The sequence below is a fragment of the Mauremys reevesii genome, linkage group 18, assembly GCF_016161935.1.
Source record: "Mauremys reevesii isolate NIE-2019 linkage group 18, ASM1616193v1, whole genome shotgun sequence".
Taxonomy (NCBI): Eukaryota; Metazoa; Chordata; order Testudines; family Geoemydidae; genus Mauremys; species Mauremys reevesii.
Window position 1 is genome coordinate 29,910,543 of NC_052640.1, and position 19,949 is coordinate 29,930,491.

Sequence of the window (19,949 nt, forward strand, 5' to 3'; positions counted from 1 at the left end):
CACGGTGGCATTTTTGGTCCTCTTTACTATTCTTTTTAATTTAGGAAATACATTTAATTTGAGTCTTTATTATGGAGTTTTACATTTTTTCCCATGCAGCTTGTAGGCATTTCACTCTTGTGACTCTTCCTTTTAATTTCTGTTTTACTTGCTTCCTCATTTTTGTGCAATTCCCCTTTCTGAACTGAAATGCTACTGTGGTGGGCTTCGTTAGTATTTCCTCCTCACAGGGATGTTAAATTTAATTACATGATGGTCGCTATTACCAAGCAGTTCAGCTACATTCATCTCTTGAACCAGATTCTGTGCTCCACTTAGGACTAAATCAAGAATTGCCTCTCTCCTGTGGGTTCCAGGACTATGCTCCAAGAAGCAGTCATTGATGATGTCTCTGCATCCCATCCTGAGGTGACAGGAGCCCAATTAATATGGGGACAGAAAACACAATAATAATGGGGGATTTCAACTATTTTCATACCCTCTCTAACCTGCCTGACATTTCACAGTCACCATCACCAGCCCGGTCAGGTGGTCAGTAGTATATTCCTATGGCTGTACTCTTGTGACATTGTAATGGGGTGCACACCGTGCCCCATTGGATTCAGCCCCAAGGCACTGTTCCTTGAAGACTCAGGGACACTGCAACCTGGTGCAACACCTGTGCTCTTTATTTGGTATCTGTTCCCACCACTGGTTTCCCGCTATTTACATGGCTTGGCCTCACACTGGCCTGACCAGCAACAGACTGGTGGGCAATTTCCTCCCTCTGAGCCTGACCTTTCCCTCCAGGTTTCTGCCCCCTTCTCTTCCACTTCCTCACTGCCTTTAGCATCTGCTAATAAGGCTGGCAGGTGCAGGTGCTTCCCAGGCAAGGGCTGGCTATTTACCCAACCCCAAACCATTCCCCCGATTAGTGCTGGGGTGGCAAGAGCTGATTAAGGGCTTTCCTAGCAGTGCCCTGCCACAGAGATGTTATGCAAATTTGCACATATATCACTTAGCTCACTACATGATTTTCATATAATTTGGGCATGACTATTAGCTTTGGCATAAGGTCAATATATCCCATTTCGAGCAGTAGCAGGGAATAGGGCACAGAGCTGCACAAAACTTGGGTGATGTGGCAGCTGAATGGGTGCTGAAGTGTCTGGGGTGTATCTGAGTGGTGAGAATCTTGGGAGCTGAATTTGGGGTGTATCGGGGTGGAAGATGACAGTGGCTGTCAGAGGATTGGCTGGCTGGAGGAACTGGATTTGTAGGGAAAGCTTGTGGTAGAGATACAGGAAGAGGGGATTGCTGGGTGGTGTGCAAGGAAAGCAGTAGAGGAGCTGGCTGAGGAGAGCTGGCAGGACTAGGTTTGTGGAGTGCCGGGGGCGGGGGGAGCTGGATAGCTTGGGGAAGAAGCTAGAGACAGCTTGGTGTGTGGAGGAGATAGCTGTGGAGGTGGCTTTGGGAGACGTCGGAGGAAGATGGGGGCTTTGTGAGAGCTGAGAGTTTGTGTCCGAGTGTTGGGGGCAGCTGGGAGGGATGGTAGGCTGTGGAGCTGGTTGGTGAGGAGGGGCTGGCTGGCAGCTGGGGGGAGGAGCTGGGGCCTGCACTGAGCCCCCCACCTTCTCTTCCTGCCTCTTCTTGGCTGCTCCTTCCCTGCTCAGATCCAGCAGGGGGTGCAGTAAGAGAGAGGCCACTGAGCTGCAATTGCAGGTCATTCCTGCAGCCCAGCCCATGAAACCTGGGCTGCAGGCATGCCACGGGGGGAGGGGGGGGATATGTGACTATCACATGAAATGCCTCATGCTCGACTGAGTCCGATTGTTCAGCGTGTGACTATGCACACTCGGCTGGCCTCCGCAGCACTTCTCAAGCCAGGCTTCTGATGGGTGGGGTCCAGCTACACCCATGGACTCTGCTGGCCTTTGTGGGGATGGACAGGCTCCCCTGCAGTGAGGCTCAGCTGGGCTCCTTGAACGTGGTTCTTTCTCCACTGGAAGAAAAATAAATGCCAAGCGCCCCCTTTCCCAGTGCCAAACTGAGCTGTCACTCAAAGGAGATTGTGCAGTTCCTCCGTCTCCTTTCTCTGATCAGCAGTGAAACAGCTAACAGCCTCGGAATAGGTAACCTGTAATCCTCCGCGCTACCATGCCATTGAGAGGAACACGGCAGTTCACACCTCGCACAGCTCTGGTTTCAGGCTCTCTACAGCACCAGGCAGATATCACTGTGTCCGTCCGGTACCCTCCAGGCACCGCTGACGGGTTTCTTTACAACTGTAAAGGACACAGACTTGCTTTTTCTTTTTGGGTGAAAGCTGAGGCTCTGAAGCACAAGATGGCAACTCATGCAAAATGGAGATAAAGCATATGCTCACGTCCACCCCCAGTCCAGTTCTTGCTGCTCTCACCTGCTACGCTGTGCTGGTTCTAGTTTTCATTGTCCTAGGAGAGGCTGCTTGTGTTCTCCGTGTTTACCCATGTGGGAAGCTAGATGACTGGGGGGCAAATGACAAGGAGTGGGGAAAGCTAGTTATGTGACTCGATTAGAGCCGGGTGAACATTTTCAGACAAATGCATTTTTCCTTATAACCTTTCCTCTGGGGGGAATTCTGTGCCAAAAAGTAAAAATTCTGCATATTTTGTCAAAATAACACAATATAATCATGCCAGTTTCAATTATTTTGGTAATTTATTTCAAAATACCTGTCAGCAAGTACAGTATGTCTGTAACAATACAGACAACAAAAAAGATTCAGGACATGTCTTTTGACAAATAGATACCTTATTAGGCATATTAATACAGAACGTGGAGTAATAATTCATTTAAACTACAATAGAGAACTGTATTTCCTGCCCCCCTCAGAAGCAGTGCAAAGGCTTGGGGGAGTCAGGGGTAATGAAGGAGCTCAGGGAGAGGGAAGTAATTGCTGGGCAGGAGCCTGGGAGTGAATCTGGAGGGTTGTTGGGTATGGGTGGGAGGTATGGAACAGGTTTTTTTATGGGGGGAGGACAGTTAGGGAGTTGGGGAGCCTCCCCCATACAGACCCTAGCTGACTCTAGCATCTCCCATTCTGTCAGGCTCATCTGCCCCATCCCTGTGTGTTCCTGCACCCCCACTCAGTCACCCCTTCTCCCTCATCTCCATGTTTACCTGCACTCTCTTCCCCATCCCCATGTGTCTCTGCACCCTCACTCAGCCACTCACCTCCCCCTGTCCCCATGTGGCCCTGCTCCCACTGCCATTCAGCTCCTGCCCCAGTCTGTCCCTTCCACTAGCCCTTTTGAACCTAGCTCCGCTACAGAGTTTGGGCCTGCTGCGTCACAGCTCCCCAAATCACTTTCAAAGCCTATGAAACATCTATAACCTGTGATGATGTTGCATCACACAGAAGGCCACCATTAAGATGCTGTGTCAAAACATCACTGCACAATTCTATGTATTAACATTGTGCCAACTCACTCAGTGAGTTCCCTGCAGCTCTGTGCATTGACATCACAGCAACATGCTATGACTCCATGAGATGACATCACACCAGCACCCCACTGCTCCCAGTGTTGACCTCATACCAACTCCCCACAGCTACATGTGACGACACAATGACATCACACAATGCACTGCAGGCTGTGTAATGGGATTTTAGCCAAGATCTGACTCGTGTATGTGGGTCATTTCAATAAGTACAATCTGTGATGGCAGCTCTCCCCCGTCCCGGCATCCCCCCCATGTGCGGCACCCGGCAACGTAATTCCCATCCCCCACGAGTCTGGGCTCCCAGTCCCTCCCCCAACCTCTGAGGCCTATTCTGCGTTTCCCTAGAGTGTCTCTTGAACGACGATCCCTAACTGGGGTGGACTGAACCATTCGCCACCCCAAAGGGGAGCAATGCCTAGAAATAAATCTCCGTGGTCCCTGTCTCCTCCCTTGCCAGGCTCCCGACGGGTATTTGCTCCCTGACTGGGGGAGAGTCTCCGTGCGGAGGGGAGTTGGGATTAGGCGAGACGGTGGGGAGGGGAAATGGAGTTAGCCCCCCCTCCCATTCGGAGTGGTAGGAGCCGAGGTTGGAAAGGCTGCGCATGAGCGCGCGGCGGAGCGACCAGACGGACGTTGAGAGAACGAGGAGGAACAAGCGAGAAAATGGCGTCGACGGGTGAGGCGGGGGGCGGCGATAGAGAGACTCGGGCCGGTCCGACCCCCAGCCGCGGCGGAGAGGCCGCCCGGCGCGGGGATGGCGCGGGGCGGATGGGGCTGGGCCTGGGCCTGGGCCTGGGGCAGGCGGAGGCGGCGGCAGCGGCAGAGGCCCGGCCCCGCCAGACGCTTCCCGGGAAGGCCGGGCCGGGGGTTCTGGAAGCTTCTCCGGGCCGCGTGTGACGGGAGGGTCGGTTAGGGCGGGCGGGGCGGGCGCCGCTCCCATTGTGTGACGTTCAAACGGGCGGCGCGGTCTGCCCAGGCCCGGCCACGCGGCCTGCCCCGCTCGGGGCCCGGCTACTGGGCCTGCCCCGCTCGGGACCCAGCGCGGGGGATCCGCTTCCCGGGCCCGCCGGGCAGAGCCGCCTGCCAGCGCCCGGCCCGGGTTGTCCTCCCGCAGCCGCCTCCATCTCCCCAGGGGGCTGCGTGGGGCTGGCCAGACACTCGGCCTCGCCTGCCCCGCGCTCACACAATGGAGCCGCCCGAGGGAAGGGCCGCGGGTGGCGGCAAATGGCGGAGGCTGAAGCAGGGAGCCAGTGCGTGGGGCCGCGGCATCCACTTGTCCAGCTCCGCCTTGGGGCCTCCTCCCTGGCAGCTCCCCTGTCTTCAGCCCCCTGTGGGGACTGGCCCACAGTGAGCTCCTGGGCGCTGCCACCCGCGCGTTTAGGGCCAGGCTTATACAAATATTTAGGCCTCTGGCATCTAAATGCCTTTGAAAAGCTGGGCTAATCTTTCCAGGGCTCTGGTGTGTTGTATTCATCAAAGCAAAACGAAATGGACAGTTAACAGGTTCCTGAAGGAGACGTGGCTCATTTTCATAAGCCTAAAAACTGATGAGAACTTCAGTGTTCAGTAGAAGTGTGCTGATTATGATGAAAGCCTCTCTCCTGTTGAGGCTGGAGTTGTAAAATGGATGTTATGTTAAAAGGCATTTACCATTGAAGGTTTGGACTGTGGTGTGGTAATGAAGGTTGGGGCTCACTAGACAATTAGTTTCCTAGAAAATCTTTACTCATCATGAGATGTCTTTTCTTTTAACTCTTTCAGATTTAACTGCTCTGCATGCTTATTGCCAAAAATGAGAACACCTGTATACTTCAACATCTGTTACCTAATCTGTATATCCCATTTTGCACCAAAACACAACGCAAAAACCACACCACCTCTAGTACTTTAAAGCAGTTTTAACATTATTTTTGAAGGATGTCTTTAAAATATAGAAAATTGGCTAAGGAATGAGAGCATGCTGTTGTTGGTACAAAACTTGCAAGGTATTAGATTATTCATTACAAGTCCCATCTTGTATTGTTGTCTGTCACAGTCAGTGCATTCTTAAGTAACCTTTACATTAATATCCTCTTGTGTATTGTTCAAAATTTACTGAACAATACACAGCAGCTGCTGGTTTAAGAGGAGATGATCTGAAAGGGTGGGAGAACAGTTCTCCCATTATTGCCCCTCTAAAATCACTAATTATTCTGTACACTTGTCATTTTTTGATGGCAAATGCCCCACCTGCATAGATGTTCTTAAAGCATATATTCATACTTGATAGTAGATCATGAAAATTATCTTAAATTAGGGGTTGACGGTTAGTGCTAATATAGTGCTTTCTCTTTCTGGCTTAATATCAGATTAATTGCCCTGAAGAGAGACTGATCTTTGCCCATCTTTCAGACCAAGGAGTAAGTGATTACACCAAAGCGTTAAAATTCCAAGATCTAGAAACAGTTGTCTTGAGTTTTAGGGTGTATATCTACAAGTATTTACATCCCCATGTAAGCAAAAAGAGGTGCTGAATAGCAGTTTTGTTAATATAATTACATGACTAAAGATCTTTTGCAAAGTACACATTTGAATATAGAGTTAGCATATCAGCAGGTTTTCATCAGCATCAGCTGGGATCACAGAACAATTAGGATTGAGTATTTGGTAGGAGTAAAAGCAAAAGTGCCTCTATTGAAAATTGTGTATCAAAATGGAGGAACTGTAGTTCTGTTCTACTTGTTAGTCATGTAATACATTCAGTAATTGTGTAATACAAAATGCCTAGGATTTTTTAAGGAAATACAACTTTAACTACCGAAGCTCAAGTTTTCTATAGGAGTAGAGTGGGAAATAATAATGAAATCCATCTTATTATTATTTCATCATTACAGTCCCTCTCCACATTAGGACTCAGTACTTGAAGTTTATTTTAAAATATGCTTTGGGCTAATATCGTTCTAAAGCATCTTGTCCACATAGGCAGGCTAAACTGCAAAAATTGTCTTTGGTAAATGTTTATTGAGCCTCATTGTGGGATGTGGTTTATATAGCAGTGAAAAGATAAGCAGACTAATATTTGGCCAACAGATATGTCATGAGATCCTGTGATGAATATATCTGGTTACATTATGTTTCAGTTGTATAGGATAGATAGTAGATTAACTTTTTCTGGGACTGTGATAGAGCCTGGTACAGACAAAGGTGTTTTCGCTGTTTGGGAGTATGGTTAAGAGTCCATCTACGCTAAACAGTGGAATTGTGGTGTAACTAAGGACCTGTTATATTGTGGTTTGTTTGGTAGCCTTTCTGGCACCAGAGCAACACCATAGTATTTATATACAAAACTTAGACAGTATTTCTTTACTCACCAAGGGTCCTCTTTGTCTTACGAAAGGACACAACAGAGAAGCCTAAATCTGCTCCAGTACGCCTTTAATTTGAACACAGTGATTCTTGCAGCTTATCTTTAAAAATCTGTACAGTGAAGGTATTTAAACAGATTTCTAGAGCTTTAACACCAGAAAACAGGGTGGATAAAAATCCATGCTTTAAAAAAAAAAAAAAAAAAGATTTCTTTAATTAAGTACAGGTTTGTTTTTTTAAATAAACATTTACAATTATCTTTGAAATTGACAACCTATGTTGTCTTAAATTTATTATAATCTATTAAAATAATTTAAACTAAAAAATATTAAGCAGTACATGTTTAATCTGAATAAAAAGTATGTAATAGGATGCGATCTTCTAGTTCTAAAATTTTGAAGAATGTGGTAATCAAATAATCAGTTCACTAACCAGTTTTAAATGTAAACCGTGTTTTGAATTTTTTTTATTTATCCAGCACATTTAAGGTAGTTTTATTTAATAAAAAGTGCTGGGTTTGTGCACTCCTGATTTAATTTTAATTTCATTCAAATACCACTTGGCACAAATCATAAGCAAACAATCATCTGATTAAAAATTAATCTAGATAATTGGTTAAATAAATGTGTATAGCTGTAATGTATCCTCCTTGCTAGCAAAAAAAGCACCACTTGTAGTGTAAGTTAGTTGCAAATCTACATATTTTAGTGATTACCAATCAATGGGAATCAACCAGGAAACTAACTAAAGTGCAAATGCAAAACATGACAAAAACACCCCACATTGATTTAAATCAAGGGTTCCTGACCTTTATTTAATTGGTGCACTCTGCTAGAAAACTTGCAGTACTGAAAAGTTAGTTTGATTCATATTTTTTATTTTTAAATTTAGTGTTTAATGATTTACTTTCCTCCATGTGTACTAAGATCTTTTATGGGTGCTTTTCACTTAGTTTCTGGCAGATAACTTTTTTCTTTGGAGAAAACCAGTGAAGCATTTCTTTGGAAGAAGACGCAATTGTACATGAGCGTTGCAAAAAATTATAAATAGGTCAAACTTTGGGCTTATCAACCTAAAGATCTAATGACTAAAGAAACATGTGTGAGTGAAATTGTCAAAATGGTTTAAAAAAATGTGCCTGTCTTGCCATTCCCTAAAGGGGGATGTTTTTTCTTTAGGAGCTGCTGTATTAGTGCTACACCATTGCATTGTCGAGCCTCGTGAAACAGAAGAGGGCTGAAGATTCAAGTCCCATTGAAATGAGTTTTTGAAATGTTATAACCAGGGATCCCAGAAATCCATTTGCTATGGAAAAATGTGGAATTTGCATTTTTACAGCAAATTTTTATTTTTTACATTTTTATGAAAAAATGCAAGCGTATATTAACTATGGTGGAACCCCATTTATCTGATCTAATTGGGACTGGGGCTACACTGGAAAAGCAAAAATCTGGATAATCCGGAGAATGGGCAAAAAGCTTCAGGCCCAGGCAGCAGGGCTTGAGCTGTCAGTGGGAGACCTTGGTGGCTGAGGCTGAAGCTCTTTGCCCATTTTCCAGATTATCTGAATTTTTGCTTATCCGATCTGGCCCCAGTCCCAATGAGATCGGACAAACGGGGTTCCACTGTATAATGTGGCTAAGAAAACACTGGGTTTTTTACTTGAATTTTTTTATATAACGGAAAGCTAGGATCCCTTGTTATAACAATTAACCAAAATATTTCTTATTTAAAATGTTCACTAGTCCACTCAAGCACATTAGAAAAGGGAAGTTAAATACAGATTTCATAATGTATTTAATTAAACTGATTAGAGTCCTAATAGTAAAAACACTATCTTAGGTTGTTTAGAGGAAATAAAAGGGGAGATGAGGGGAAAAATAAGTGTTACAAGTAACTGAAGATTGCATAGTAAAGATGCTCAAATTTGGGGCCGTTTCTGAGGCTCAGCTCATTGTTGTGGGTGTAGGAATTTGCTTGCCAATGTCCTGCCACTGAGCAGCAAGAGCAGTGGGTCTCAAACTGTTTTACTGGTGACCCCTTTCACACAGCAAGCCTCTGAGTGAAACCCCCTAATAAATTAAGCACACTTTTAAATATATTTAACACCATTATAAATGCTGAAGACAAGCGGGGTTTGAGGTGGAGGTTGACAGCTTGCAACCCCCCATGTAATAACCTCGTGACCCCCTGAGGGGTCCGACCCCCAGTTTGAGAACCCCTGAGCAAGAGGAAGCAGAGCTGGGGACTCACCTGTCTCATCTCAGCACATAAGTGGTGGCCATATGTACATATGCTCCCCAGCTGCAAGAAATGGTCTCAGAAGTGTTGAGTGTGTTCAATGAAGCAGAACGGCAGCAAAAGGAGGACTGAAACTGGGAAGATGAGGATGGGGATAGGAACAGATTGTGGGAGTGCGTGGTGGACAGAGGAATGGATGGGGGAGTTGATAGATACTGTATATAGAAAATAAGGGGAATGAGGAAGGAGGGGGAGGGAGAGTTGGTTAGGAATAAGATAAGGTGGAGCAAACCTGGAAGGAAAGGAAGGAAGTTAAGAAGTAAACACATCTCTACCCCGATATAACGTTGTCCTCGGGGGCCAAAAAATCTTACCGCATTATAGGTGAAACTGCATTATATTGAACTTGCTTTGATCCACCGGAGTGCGCAGCGCCACTCCCCCCCCCCCCGAGCACCGCTTTACTGCGTTATATCTGAATTCGTGTTATATCGAGGTAAAGGTGTAGCAAGAAATAGGAAAGGACATGATGAACACTGAGATGAAGGAAAGCAATGCAAGGTATGAAAGAAAGTGGTGTGAAAGAAACAAATTGTGTTGCTCATTTTAGGTCAACTTTAACTATTTTGTTAAATGAATATTTTAAAGACTGAAATGATCATGCATCTGAGCTGGGAATGGGCACACTTTAAACATCTATAAAAGGCAGAGTCAAAGAATTGGACGTAGCAAGTTGTAAATTTAAAAAAATGTTGAATGTAAAAATATTTAGAAAAAACAAAAGTAATGCTAGAATGTAGTCTAATTTGTGTGAGGGATCTCAGGAGCTTGGATTTTTAGAAGAGCAATTTAACACATTTGATTCTGAATGGCATCAAATGGCAGGTGTTTAATCTAAAAATAAATTTGCGTAGACTCTCTACCCCATGACCCTCCATTCCCAATACAATAACTTTATTTCTTCCTACTGCAAAGTTCAAAATAGTGTGCAGTCTGGTCAGAAGTTATCATCCAAGCCACTGCAACTTCCTTTCTAATGCACTCCCCCTCAAAATCCCAACCAGTGCCTGAATCCCCCAACAGCAGCACCAAGATTGAAATGGGAGGGGAAAAAACCCATATGATTGATTTTAATCAGCATTATATGTGAACGAGGTGAAGGGGTCGGAAGCAGAGATCTGAAAATTGTGTTGCTGAGGAGTCCTCAGCTTTAAGAAATGTGAGCCACTGATATACAATAAAAATACTCTTTTCAAAGAGAAACTGCTGAGCTTCAGTTCATCTGCAAATTTGACACCATAAGCTCAGGATTAAACAAAGACTGTGAATGGCTAGCCAACTACAGAACCAGTTTCTCCCTTGGTGTTCACACCTCAACTGCTAGAAGAGGGCCTCATCCTCCCTGATTGAACTAACCTTGTTATCTCTAGCCTGATTCTTGCTTGCATATTTATACCTGCCTCTGGAAATTTCCCCTACATGCATCTGACGAAGTGGGTATTCACCCACGAAAGCTCATGCTCCAATACATCTGTTAGTCTATAAGGTGCCACAGGATTCTTTGCTGCTTTTAATAAAAATACGACGTTTTTATATTGAACCATTGTTTATTCAGTGCCACACACATTTCAGTTATTAGAAGCTAGAAAGATAAATGAAAGAATTAAAGCAGATCCTTGAATTCAGCAGTTGTCAGCCAGACTCCTTAGGTTTTTTTACTTCAGTTTTCTTGCCTATACTAGCTAACCCTGAGGTATTGTCAAAATAAAAATATATACATTTGTTCCCATTTGGGACTACTTGAATTTTTGCAAGAAAATTGTAGCAATATCTGGTCCCAAACTGCTTTCAACTAAATTAGATGCCTTAGCCTGAGCGATTGTAGCTGTTTCTCAACTTTTTTGATACCAGAGACCAGCTTGCTGCCTTTCTGATTGTGTCTGGGAGATCTCAGGGACCAGTTGTTGAGAAACACTAATTTAGAGAATGCATAGATACAGAGAGTTTGAACAATGTCCGATCTTTCCATACTCTGTTAATCACACTTCCCTTACCCTGGAAGCATTCAAAAGTAGTAATTTGTTTGGTGACTAAGGCCTTGACCAGTTGAGGAACTTCTGCTACCACTTGTTCTAGATGTCTGAAAGGCAACTAAAAACACTTCATAACTTTCAGTGAGGCTTTGCATTTATGATCTATAATAATCTAAAATATAGCATTGTCTTTGATCAAGGGGACGGGGTGGGTGGGAATATAAAAACTCATTGCCAACTGAATATCTTGGATTTTGACACAAACTTTTAAGTGATCTTCCAGTGATTCATTTTTGGCCTTTTAAAGTCAAAATGCAAGGAGCACGGCCTTATTTTAGCTTCTTCAATTTTAAATAGTTTGGAGCAAAGCCTCCTGAAACTGACCTTGTCTTAAAGGGGTCAGGCATAGTGTTTCTTTAAAAAAACAAAAACAAAAAACCCTGCTGCTTCGGTAGCTGGGTGCCATCCAAGGTGACAAATTAAAATAGGGTAATCCAAGATAGCTGGAAGCAGCAGGTAACAAAGGGAAAGTTTTTGCTTCCAAACCAAAATGCCTAATAAATGCGTTTATTTTTAGCATCTTTGAAACACTGGTTTCTGGTTGTTTATAATGGTTTCTCCTCTTCCAAGCAGCTGGAAGAAATGCTGGCAACTACACTCTTATACCATTAATTTTATTAGCTGTCTTTGTCAACGTTCTTACTCTTATTTCTTTCCTGCAGACTATAGTACCTATAGCCAAGCTGCAGCCCAGCAAGGGTAAGTAACATTATAGTCTCCATTTGTGTTTTTAAAGGCATACAATAGCTTCCTCTTTAGTGAAGATTAGGTATATAGTGTTGTATTTCTTAGCTTGTGTGTGTGTTTAGATTTCTAAATAAAAGATGGATTCTACTGTTTTCTTTAAATTAGACTTTTTATATTCTGTTACCAAGAACAACAAAAATAGTTTGGGAACATTGAAAATGTTTGTGTAAAGTATATACTACACAATTCAATAGTGTATATCTGCATTTTAAAATTTAATTACATTCTTTTTATAGCTACAGTGCTTATGCAGCTCAGCCAGCTCAAGGATATGCACAGACGACCCAGGTAAAACATGGGGCATTTTCATAACAGCTACTGAGTCACGTGTCTACCAGTAAACTAAGCCAGACTTGACCAGCCATTAAATAACCAAAGAAAAAGACTGAGCTTTAATGTGAAATATGTTGGAAAGTTTTCTGATAACATTTTAGATTGCGTAGAAGCCTTCCTTAAAGGGACATCAACCATAAAATCTGGAACTGTTCACTTACTGTTAAGAATTTCTTAGCCTACTGCTGTAACTGAGAGAATTGAGAGAAAATAATTATTGGCGTGTATTTAACAGTTTCCCTGTTTGTGAATATTTAATTCAGCAGTGCAGGAGAGAGAAACCTGTTAAAGTAGGGAAATGTAATTTGCAAAATTGCAGCGGTCATTGGATGGAATGGGAAGAGAATAGACTTTAGGTACAGGTATTATACCAGAAACAATTGTTAACGCTTGAAATTGACTAGATTTCAGGCTGATGGCCATCAAAAGGAAACTAAAATGTTTGGGTTTAAAAAAAAATCTTAAGGATCCAGATTATGTAGACACAAACATCAAATGCATTTTAAAGGAATACTGAGTTTCCTTCTAAAACTCTAGTTTAGGTTTCTGTGTTTCTGCTAGCATCATTTGATAGCTTCACTTTCCAGGGAGCTGCATGCCTTACTCTACAGCAATAAGGTACCAACTGTTGCCAGAGAAATACAATCTTTGCGTTTGGGCCTCCTTAATCAGTGACCTACACACTAATTTAAGTTTTGTTTACATAATTGTATTGATGAAAAATGACTTTAGAACTAGATATAGCAGTTCTCAAACTGTGGGTCAGGACCCCAATGTGGGTTGTGACACCATTTTAATAGGGTCGCTAGGGCTGGCATTAGACTTGCTGGAGCCAAAGCCAGAGCCCCTCTTCCTGGGGCCAAAGCCCGAGCCCCGCTGCCCAGGGCTGAAGCCGAAGCACAAGGGCTTCAGCCCTGGATGGTGGGACTGAGGTTATAAGCCCCCTCACCTGGGGCTGAAGCCCTTTGGCCTTGGTCCTCCTGCCCGGGGTGGTGGGGCTTTGGCTTTGGCAGGGCTCGGCCTCCTGGGGTCATGTAGTAATTTTTGTTCTCAGAAGGGGGTTGCAGTGCAATGAAGTTTGAGAATCCCTGAGGTAGAGTAATAGGCATCCTTCAGTCTCGAGAGACCATGGGTATGCGCCCCTGAAAGGTAAAGAATTTACTCAGTTGGTTTTATGGCAGCCATGAGGGTGGCTGAAGAGACCCACTCAAGAGAAACAATCTCTGCCACATCTGTCACATTTAAGCCCTTTGGGCTCTGCCTTCTGCAAGCTCTTTCCTCCTCTGTTAAGCTGGACTGCTTCCTCTCGCAACTCCGGAGACCTTTGTTAAGCTCTTGTTTCCAAAGGCTGCAGACTTGAGTGTGATCTTCCCATTTGTCCACATCCATGTCCATTTCTTTGAGGTCTCGCTTGCACACATCCTTGAAATGCAATTTTGGATGTCCTTTGGGTCTTTTTCCTAATGCCAATTCGCTGTAGAGGGTGCCCTTTGGGATGTGCCCATCATTCAGCACACATGCCCAAGCCAACGGAAGTGTCTGTTTGGGAAGTGTTTGTATGCTGGCCTGTTTGAGCACCTCAGTGTTTGTGACTGTCCCTCCAGAAGATTCCAAAGATTTGATGAAGGCAACACATATGAAAGCTGTTCAGCCTCTTTTCCTGAAGAGAGTACAAGGTCCATGTCTCGCTTACATACAAAAATGTGCTGATACACACATGATACACACATCTTTGCGTGTTCTGTGAGTTTGTTGTTTTGCCATACCCTCTTGTTCAGTCTAGATATTGTTGTGGCAGCTTTTCCAATCCGGATGTTGAGTTCTGTTTCAAGTGAAAGGTTGACTGTGAGAGTGAACCCCAGGTATGTGAACTCATTCACTGCTTCAAGTTCATAGTTCTTAATGGAGGCTGCTTCCTCAACTCCTTGGCACATTTAGTCTTTTTTAGGCTTATAGTAAGCCTGAAGTCAGGCAGGCTTTGGAAAAACTGTCCATTAGGCTTTGAAGATGCGCTTCTGTGTGAGTTGTCACTGCTGCATCATTAGCAAAGAGAAGGTGTTGGATAAGGGCCTCCTGAGTCTTGGTTTTAGATCTGAGTCTTGCAAGATTGAACAGCTTTCCATCAGATCTTGTGTGCAAGTAGATTCCCTCAGTTGAGGAGCCAAAAGCTAGTTTCAGTAGCAGGGAGAAGATCATCCCAGAGTGGGGCAAGTACACAGTCTAGCTTAACTCCGCTATGAATCTGGAAAGCCTCAAACATTGAGCCATCATATTGGACTGTGCCTTACATATTTTCATGGAAGGATTGAATCATGCTTAAGAGCTTAGAGGGACATCCAATCTTCTGGACGTCCAATATTCTGAGATAGAGTATCCATACAGATAACTCCTTTGCCCCCAAACAACAACAAAATAACAGATTCACATTAGTCAAGCCACCAGTATGCTATAGTGCAGGGGTAGGCAACCTATGGCACACAAGCTGATTTTCAGTGGCACTTACACTGCCCGGGTCCTGGCCACCGGTCCGGGGGGGGGCTCTTCACTTTAATTTAATTTTTAAATGAAGCTTCTTAAACATTTTTAAAACCTTATTTATTTTACATACAACAATAGTTTAGTTATATATTATAGACTTCTAGAAGGAAACCTTCTAAAAACATTAAAATGTATTACTGGCACACGAAACCTTAAATTCGAGTGAATAAATGAAGACTCGGCACACCGCTTCTGAAAGGTTGCCGACCCCTGCTATAGTGGATGTTTTGTACTTTTCTTTAGTTTTTCTAATTGTTAGAATTTCAGATTTTACGTAGATTTTTTTTTCTTCTGAGAAGTTTCACACTTAAAATGTTCATCTGTGTTGAAAAAGAGAAGACCAAGGGCTCACTAAGACCCTGTCTGTGAGAACAACACAACCCAAATTTATAGGCAAATAGTGCATGTTACACTTGCAGCCTTTCCTCAACTTCTGATCTACTGAACTTTCCACAAGTCAAGAAAGCTTAAAATGCTTTCACTGTGAATAGGCTATCCTCCTTTAGGGTTTGCAATTTGAAGTCAATGAGACATGTGGTCCTAAGTCACATCAGGCTTGTCTTCACTGCATTTTTAGCGTGAGATATAACTTGAGCTTTGCTCCTCACCCATGCGCAGATCTTGTTCACACACACCTCTAGCATGAGGGATGTGGTGCTTTAAGCTTGGGTAGGTGAAGGAGAGTGTTTGAAGCTCTAGCTAGTAATTCAGTGGGGGTGCAGCAGCTCCAGTTACAGCAACTCAACTGCTAATCTAATCACTGTACTAGAACAATCACTCTGTGGGTATCTACACTACAGCTCCCAGCCCAAGTAGACAGACTCACTTGAGCTAGCATGCTAAAAATAGCAGTGTGTCTGTTGCAGCATGGTCAGTGACTCAGACTAGTTACCTGACCTCAGACCCATGGGGTCAGCCAGGCTTGGGCTTGGGTTGCTAGCCGCAGCCTGAGTTGCCACGCATGCTGCAATGTCCATACTGCTATTTTTAGCATGCTAGTTTAAGTGGAGCTAGCCTGAGTCTGGCTACCCAGGCTCAGAGGCACAGACCCAGCTGCAGTATAGACATATCATGTGCTGCTAATCACTCTGTAGTTTGTGTGTTTCCCAGGATGATACTGGAGGTAGGCTAGCTCAGCTGGTGTAATAAGCCTCCTTAGGTGCTTTTGAAAATCATGCCCTCAAGTACCTAGATATGAGTTTAGGCTCCTACTTTTGAAAATGTTCACAACAATTTTGTTAATGCTTTGAAAGCCTAAGTAACATTTCACAGTTAACACTGAAGGAATTTTGGTTTGAAGGGTCAAAGATTTTATTCCACTAAGAAAAGTTTTAATAAAAAGTATGGTTTTTTAGCTCCTCAGGCTGCATACACATATGATTAACTTTAAACATGTGAGTACACCTGTCAAAGTCTGTAGGAAGCCTGGGATTATGTATGTGGATAAAGTTATGTATTTGTGTTTGCAGGATCAAGGGCTTAATTTTCAATATTTTGTTTGGCTGTGGGTTTTGTAAAATTCTAATAAAGATACCAGTAGTGACATCACAGCATTTATAATTTACTTGATTATAAATTTATAATCTAAAGGTACAATATCTTAAATTAGCTTTACAAAGCCTCAATCTACCGTATATACTCGACATAAGCCGAATTATTTTAGTAAAAAAGGGAAGCACCAGAGAAGGGGGTAGGCTTATGAACTGGTATAGAGAGGGAGAGGTGGGACACAGCCCCTCCCCCCAACAGAGGGAGCAAGGAGAGGCAGCACAGCCAGCAGAGACAGAAGGGAAGAGGCGGGGCCAGAGTGTGTCTGCTTCTGGCCACTCTGCTCTACCCCCAGCCTCCGAAGCAGCTGCAGCTCCAAGACTGGCAGGCTGCAGCCATGCGGCTCGGCCCCACCCTCAGAGCAGGCTGTGGCCAGCAGCTCCAGCCAGGTCAGAGACATCCTCCCCTGGCCCTCCCCAGATAAGGTGGGATGGGATGGGGAGAGTGTGGGGGTCTGGGGCTAGGGGTGGGGTCATGTGGGGGATGGTCACAGGGGTTACTCCCCTGACTCCCCCCACCACCCCCCAAAAAAATAAAAATTCCCCACTAGTTGCTGTCCTGGCCCATCAGGGTAAGCAGCTGGTGTGCTGGGACACTTTGTTTACTTAGGTTTACCTCCATGCCTGTGGACGCTCGAGGTAGACAAACCATCTCGGCCCACCAGCGGCTTATCCTGATGGCCCGGGACCCAAAGTTTGCTGACCCCTGAATTATAGGGTCAGCTTATGAACGGGTTATAAAATTTTTCCATTTTTACTTATCCATCTTGGGGGACGGGGGGGAGGGGGCCGGCTTATAAACAAACCGGCTTATGATCGAATATATATGGTCATTTAAGTCTGTTATTAAAACAAAAATAAATTGATTTAAATTGCTCCACATTGCTGCCTTTTTACTCCGTGTCACCAAAATGACTGTTTATATGCCTCTATGTAATGAAATAAACTGATCTCAGTGCTTGAATTAAATATATATTTTCTTTGGAGCAGGCCTATGGGCAACAGAGTTATGGAACTTATGGACAACCCACTGATGTCAACTACACACAGGCTCAGACAACTGCAACATATGGGCAAACTGCATATGCAACTTCATATGGGCAGCCTCCAACGGGTAAGAGCCTCAACACTGTTGCATGACTTTGTTTTTACTGGGGAAAGAGCTTAGTTAAAATCTTCTGCCTAAATATGAACCTAAACCATATTGAATCGATCAGGGCAGCTTTGACGTAGAAAAGGTTTTAGTCTTCCTATAGCCTTTCTTTTAGGGAATGCTGATTTAAAACGATGCTGAGATGTGGGTGGGGTGAATGCCAGGAGTAAACATACCTGTTTAATCTACAGAATGTACTTAGTTTTAAAAAACAAAACAAAAAACAAACACAAAAGCTGTGTAACAATGCTCATTGGGAATGTGTACTCCGGGCATCTCTTCAGTTGCTTGAAAATCAAATTGGTTAAAGTAACTGTTTGCCTGTTCTGATAGTGTACCCTCTACTTTTTGTCTTGTGCTTTCCACAGTAGAAGGGACCAGTACAGGTTTGAATATCCTGCTCACTCTTGCATGGGAAATGCTGTTTCATTCTGTCTAAACTTGTGATGTTAACCCTTTAGGTGTTTCATTTGTTTTAGCCCTAATAACATCACATTAAACATACAGTACTATTTAAAATTTGCTAGTATTTAGTGCCATTTATAAGTTCCATGTCTGTATAATGAGTACCATTGACAAACTCCTGAGTGCCATGCTCTGTGAATAAAACTTTCCAAGCAGTCTAGTGACAGCTGTACCAAGATGTTCCAGATGAATATAACCTAGCTGTCTTTACCATTTCCTAAAGGGTAAACAGCATGATTAGACATGTTCAGATTGTTCTGATCACCACCTTTGCATGTTCCATGTTATGTCTATGGATTTCCAGTTCAGACATATACTTGACATCTTCATAAATGCTCTGTAAATTACTTAACTTGTGCTTTTTAAACTGGAATCTTGTGCATAAAAATACCTTAATATTTTTACTTTTAAAAAACAACTGATCTGGAGAGACTTGATACATCATTTGAAGACTATATTCTGGTACACTCAATTTGAACCAGGAGTCCATGCAAAAACGTAGTCTCTAGTGGTTCCTAAAGGTTCCCTAGGAATATCCAGGGCATACAGGTGGTGCTTCTACTAGTATCTGGGCATGGATGGATGGATGGTAAGGTGGATGCCTTACAATGGAAAATGTGGAGAAAAAATTACCCCATAATGTATTTAATTGTGCAGTTCTTTAAGTGGGGGAGGGTTTCTTTCTGACAGTAATCTTATGCCTTGAAGAATGAGAACTGATCGCTTTTAACGATTAACAGAATATATTTGTAGACTTAAACTTTAATATCTCTGAAAAAATCTCTGCTTGCACTAAGGCCTTGTCTACACTAACAAGGTAAGTTGATCCAAGTTACGCTAGTTAAATTACATAAATTGCTTAATTTAATTGGGCGTAGCTTAGATCGATTTACAACGATGTCTGCGTTGATGGGAGGCACTCTCCCATCAACTTGCGGCATCTTCACCAGACCTGGTAAATCGATGCTGCTGCTTCTGTTGCAGCATTGCTGATTTAGCCTTTAGTAAATACATGCCCTTAATGTGCAGGGGTTATAAGAACAGTAGTCCATACTGGATTATGTTTTTTGCTTGCACCATGTTTAGCTCAGGGTACATTTACTGGGCTATATAACAATATTGGATATTTTTCCTATGCTGCTTCCTCTCGCATCCAATAAAAAATGCCACTTAAAAAAAAATATGGTCAGATGGAAGACCACATTGGCGTAGGTCCTTAGAATGTGATTTGCATGCCTTCCTGTCCATCAGTTTGCCTCCCTGTCTTTAACTTTGGCAAAACTGCTTATATACGCTACTTATATGCACCTAGTGCCGAATGCTAAAGTCACTACGCCATCCTCTCCTAGAAGATTCAGAACCATCCAAAGTAGTACTCTTTTAAACAACCTGAAACCTCCTAGGGGCCTAATCCAAAGTTCATTAAAGATACTGTTCAGTGTGCAGTTTCTGTGTGTTCGTGCTTTATAAAACATGTAGTGCTGTAAGGGACACGCAGATTAACACCTTAAAAAGGATCACATTTAGACTTCCAGTCAAATTGCACTTAATTTTCTCTAGAAGCTGACTTCGTATTGCATAAGACAATTATTTAAATAGTGCTTTTTTGTCTATTTTCATAATTAATTAAAAGGCTTTATGTTGTCTCAGAGCGTTACGTTGCTCTGTGAAGCTCCTTAGAATCATAGCATCATAGAATATCAGGGTTGGAAGGGATCTCGGGGTCATCTAGTACAACCCCCTGCTCAAAGCAGGACCAATCCCCAGACAGATTTTTGTCCCAGTTCCCTAAATGACCCCCTCAAGGATTGAACTCACAACTGTAAGTTTAGCAGGCCAGTGCTCAAACTCCCCATTCCCCTTGAAATACCACTGATGCGGGGTCTGTCTGCACGAGTAGTAGAACTGGTTCTTCTGCACCATGATAGTGGTCCAGGCTAAGGTTGTCTTTGCCTGCATAGGGGCGTATTTTAGTCCCACATAAGAGAGGCTCAATCAGTCTCCCTTTAGTCCCAGCCTATTTGG

At 43.5% G+C, this 19,949-nt stretch overlaps 1 protein-coding gene across 4 annotated transcripts in view; it reads left to right on the forward strand.

Annotated features, from left to right (window-relative positions):
• Positions 1–3,934: 3,934 nt before the first annotated feature.
• Positions 3,935–19,949, forward strand: part of EWSR1 (EWS RNA binding protein 1) — a 40,896-nt gene continuing 24,881 nt past the window's right edge. For 2 of the 4 annotated variants that reach the window (XR_005589495.1, XM_039504783.1), the window contains exons 1-4: positions 3,935–4,138; positions 11,804–11,840; positions 12,125–12,176; positions 17,297–17,420. Coding sequence is in view for 3 of the 4 variants with exons in the window: in XM_039504783.1 (XP_039360717.1) it covers positions 4,126–4,138; positions 11,804–11,840; positions 12,125–12,176; positions 17,297–17,420 (226 nt within the window). In the remaining variant the exon portion in view is untranslated. The remainder of the gene's footprint in view (positions 4,139–11,803; positions 11,841–12,124; positions 12,177–17,296; positions 17,421–19,949) is intronic. The other 2 variants (XM_039504781.1, XM_039504782.1) reach the window with 2 other exon arrangements.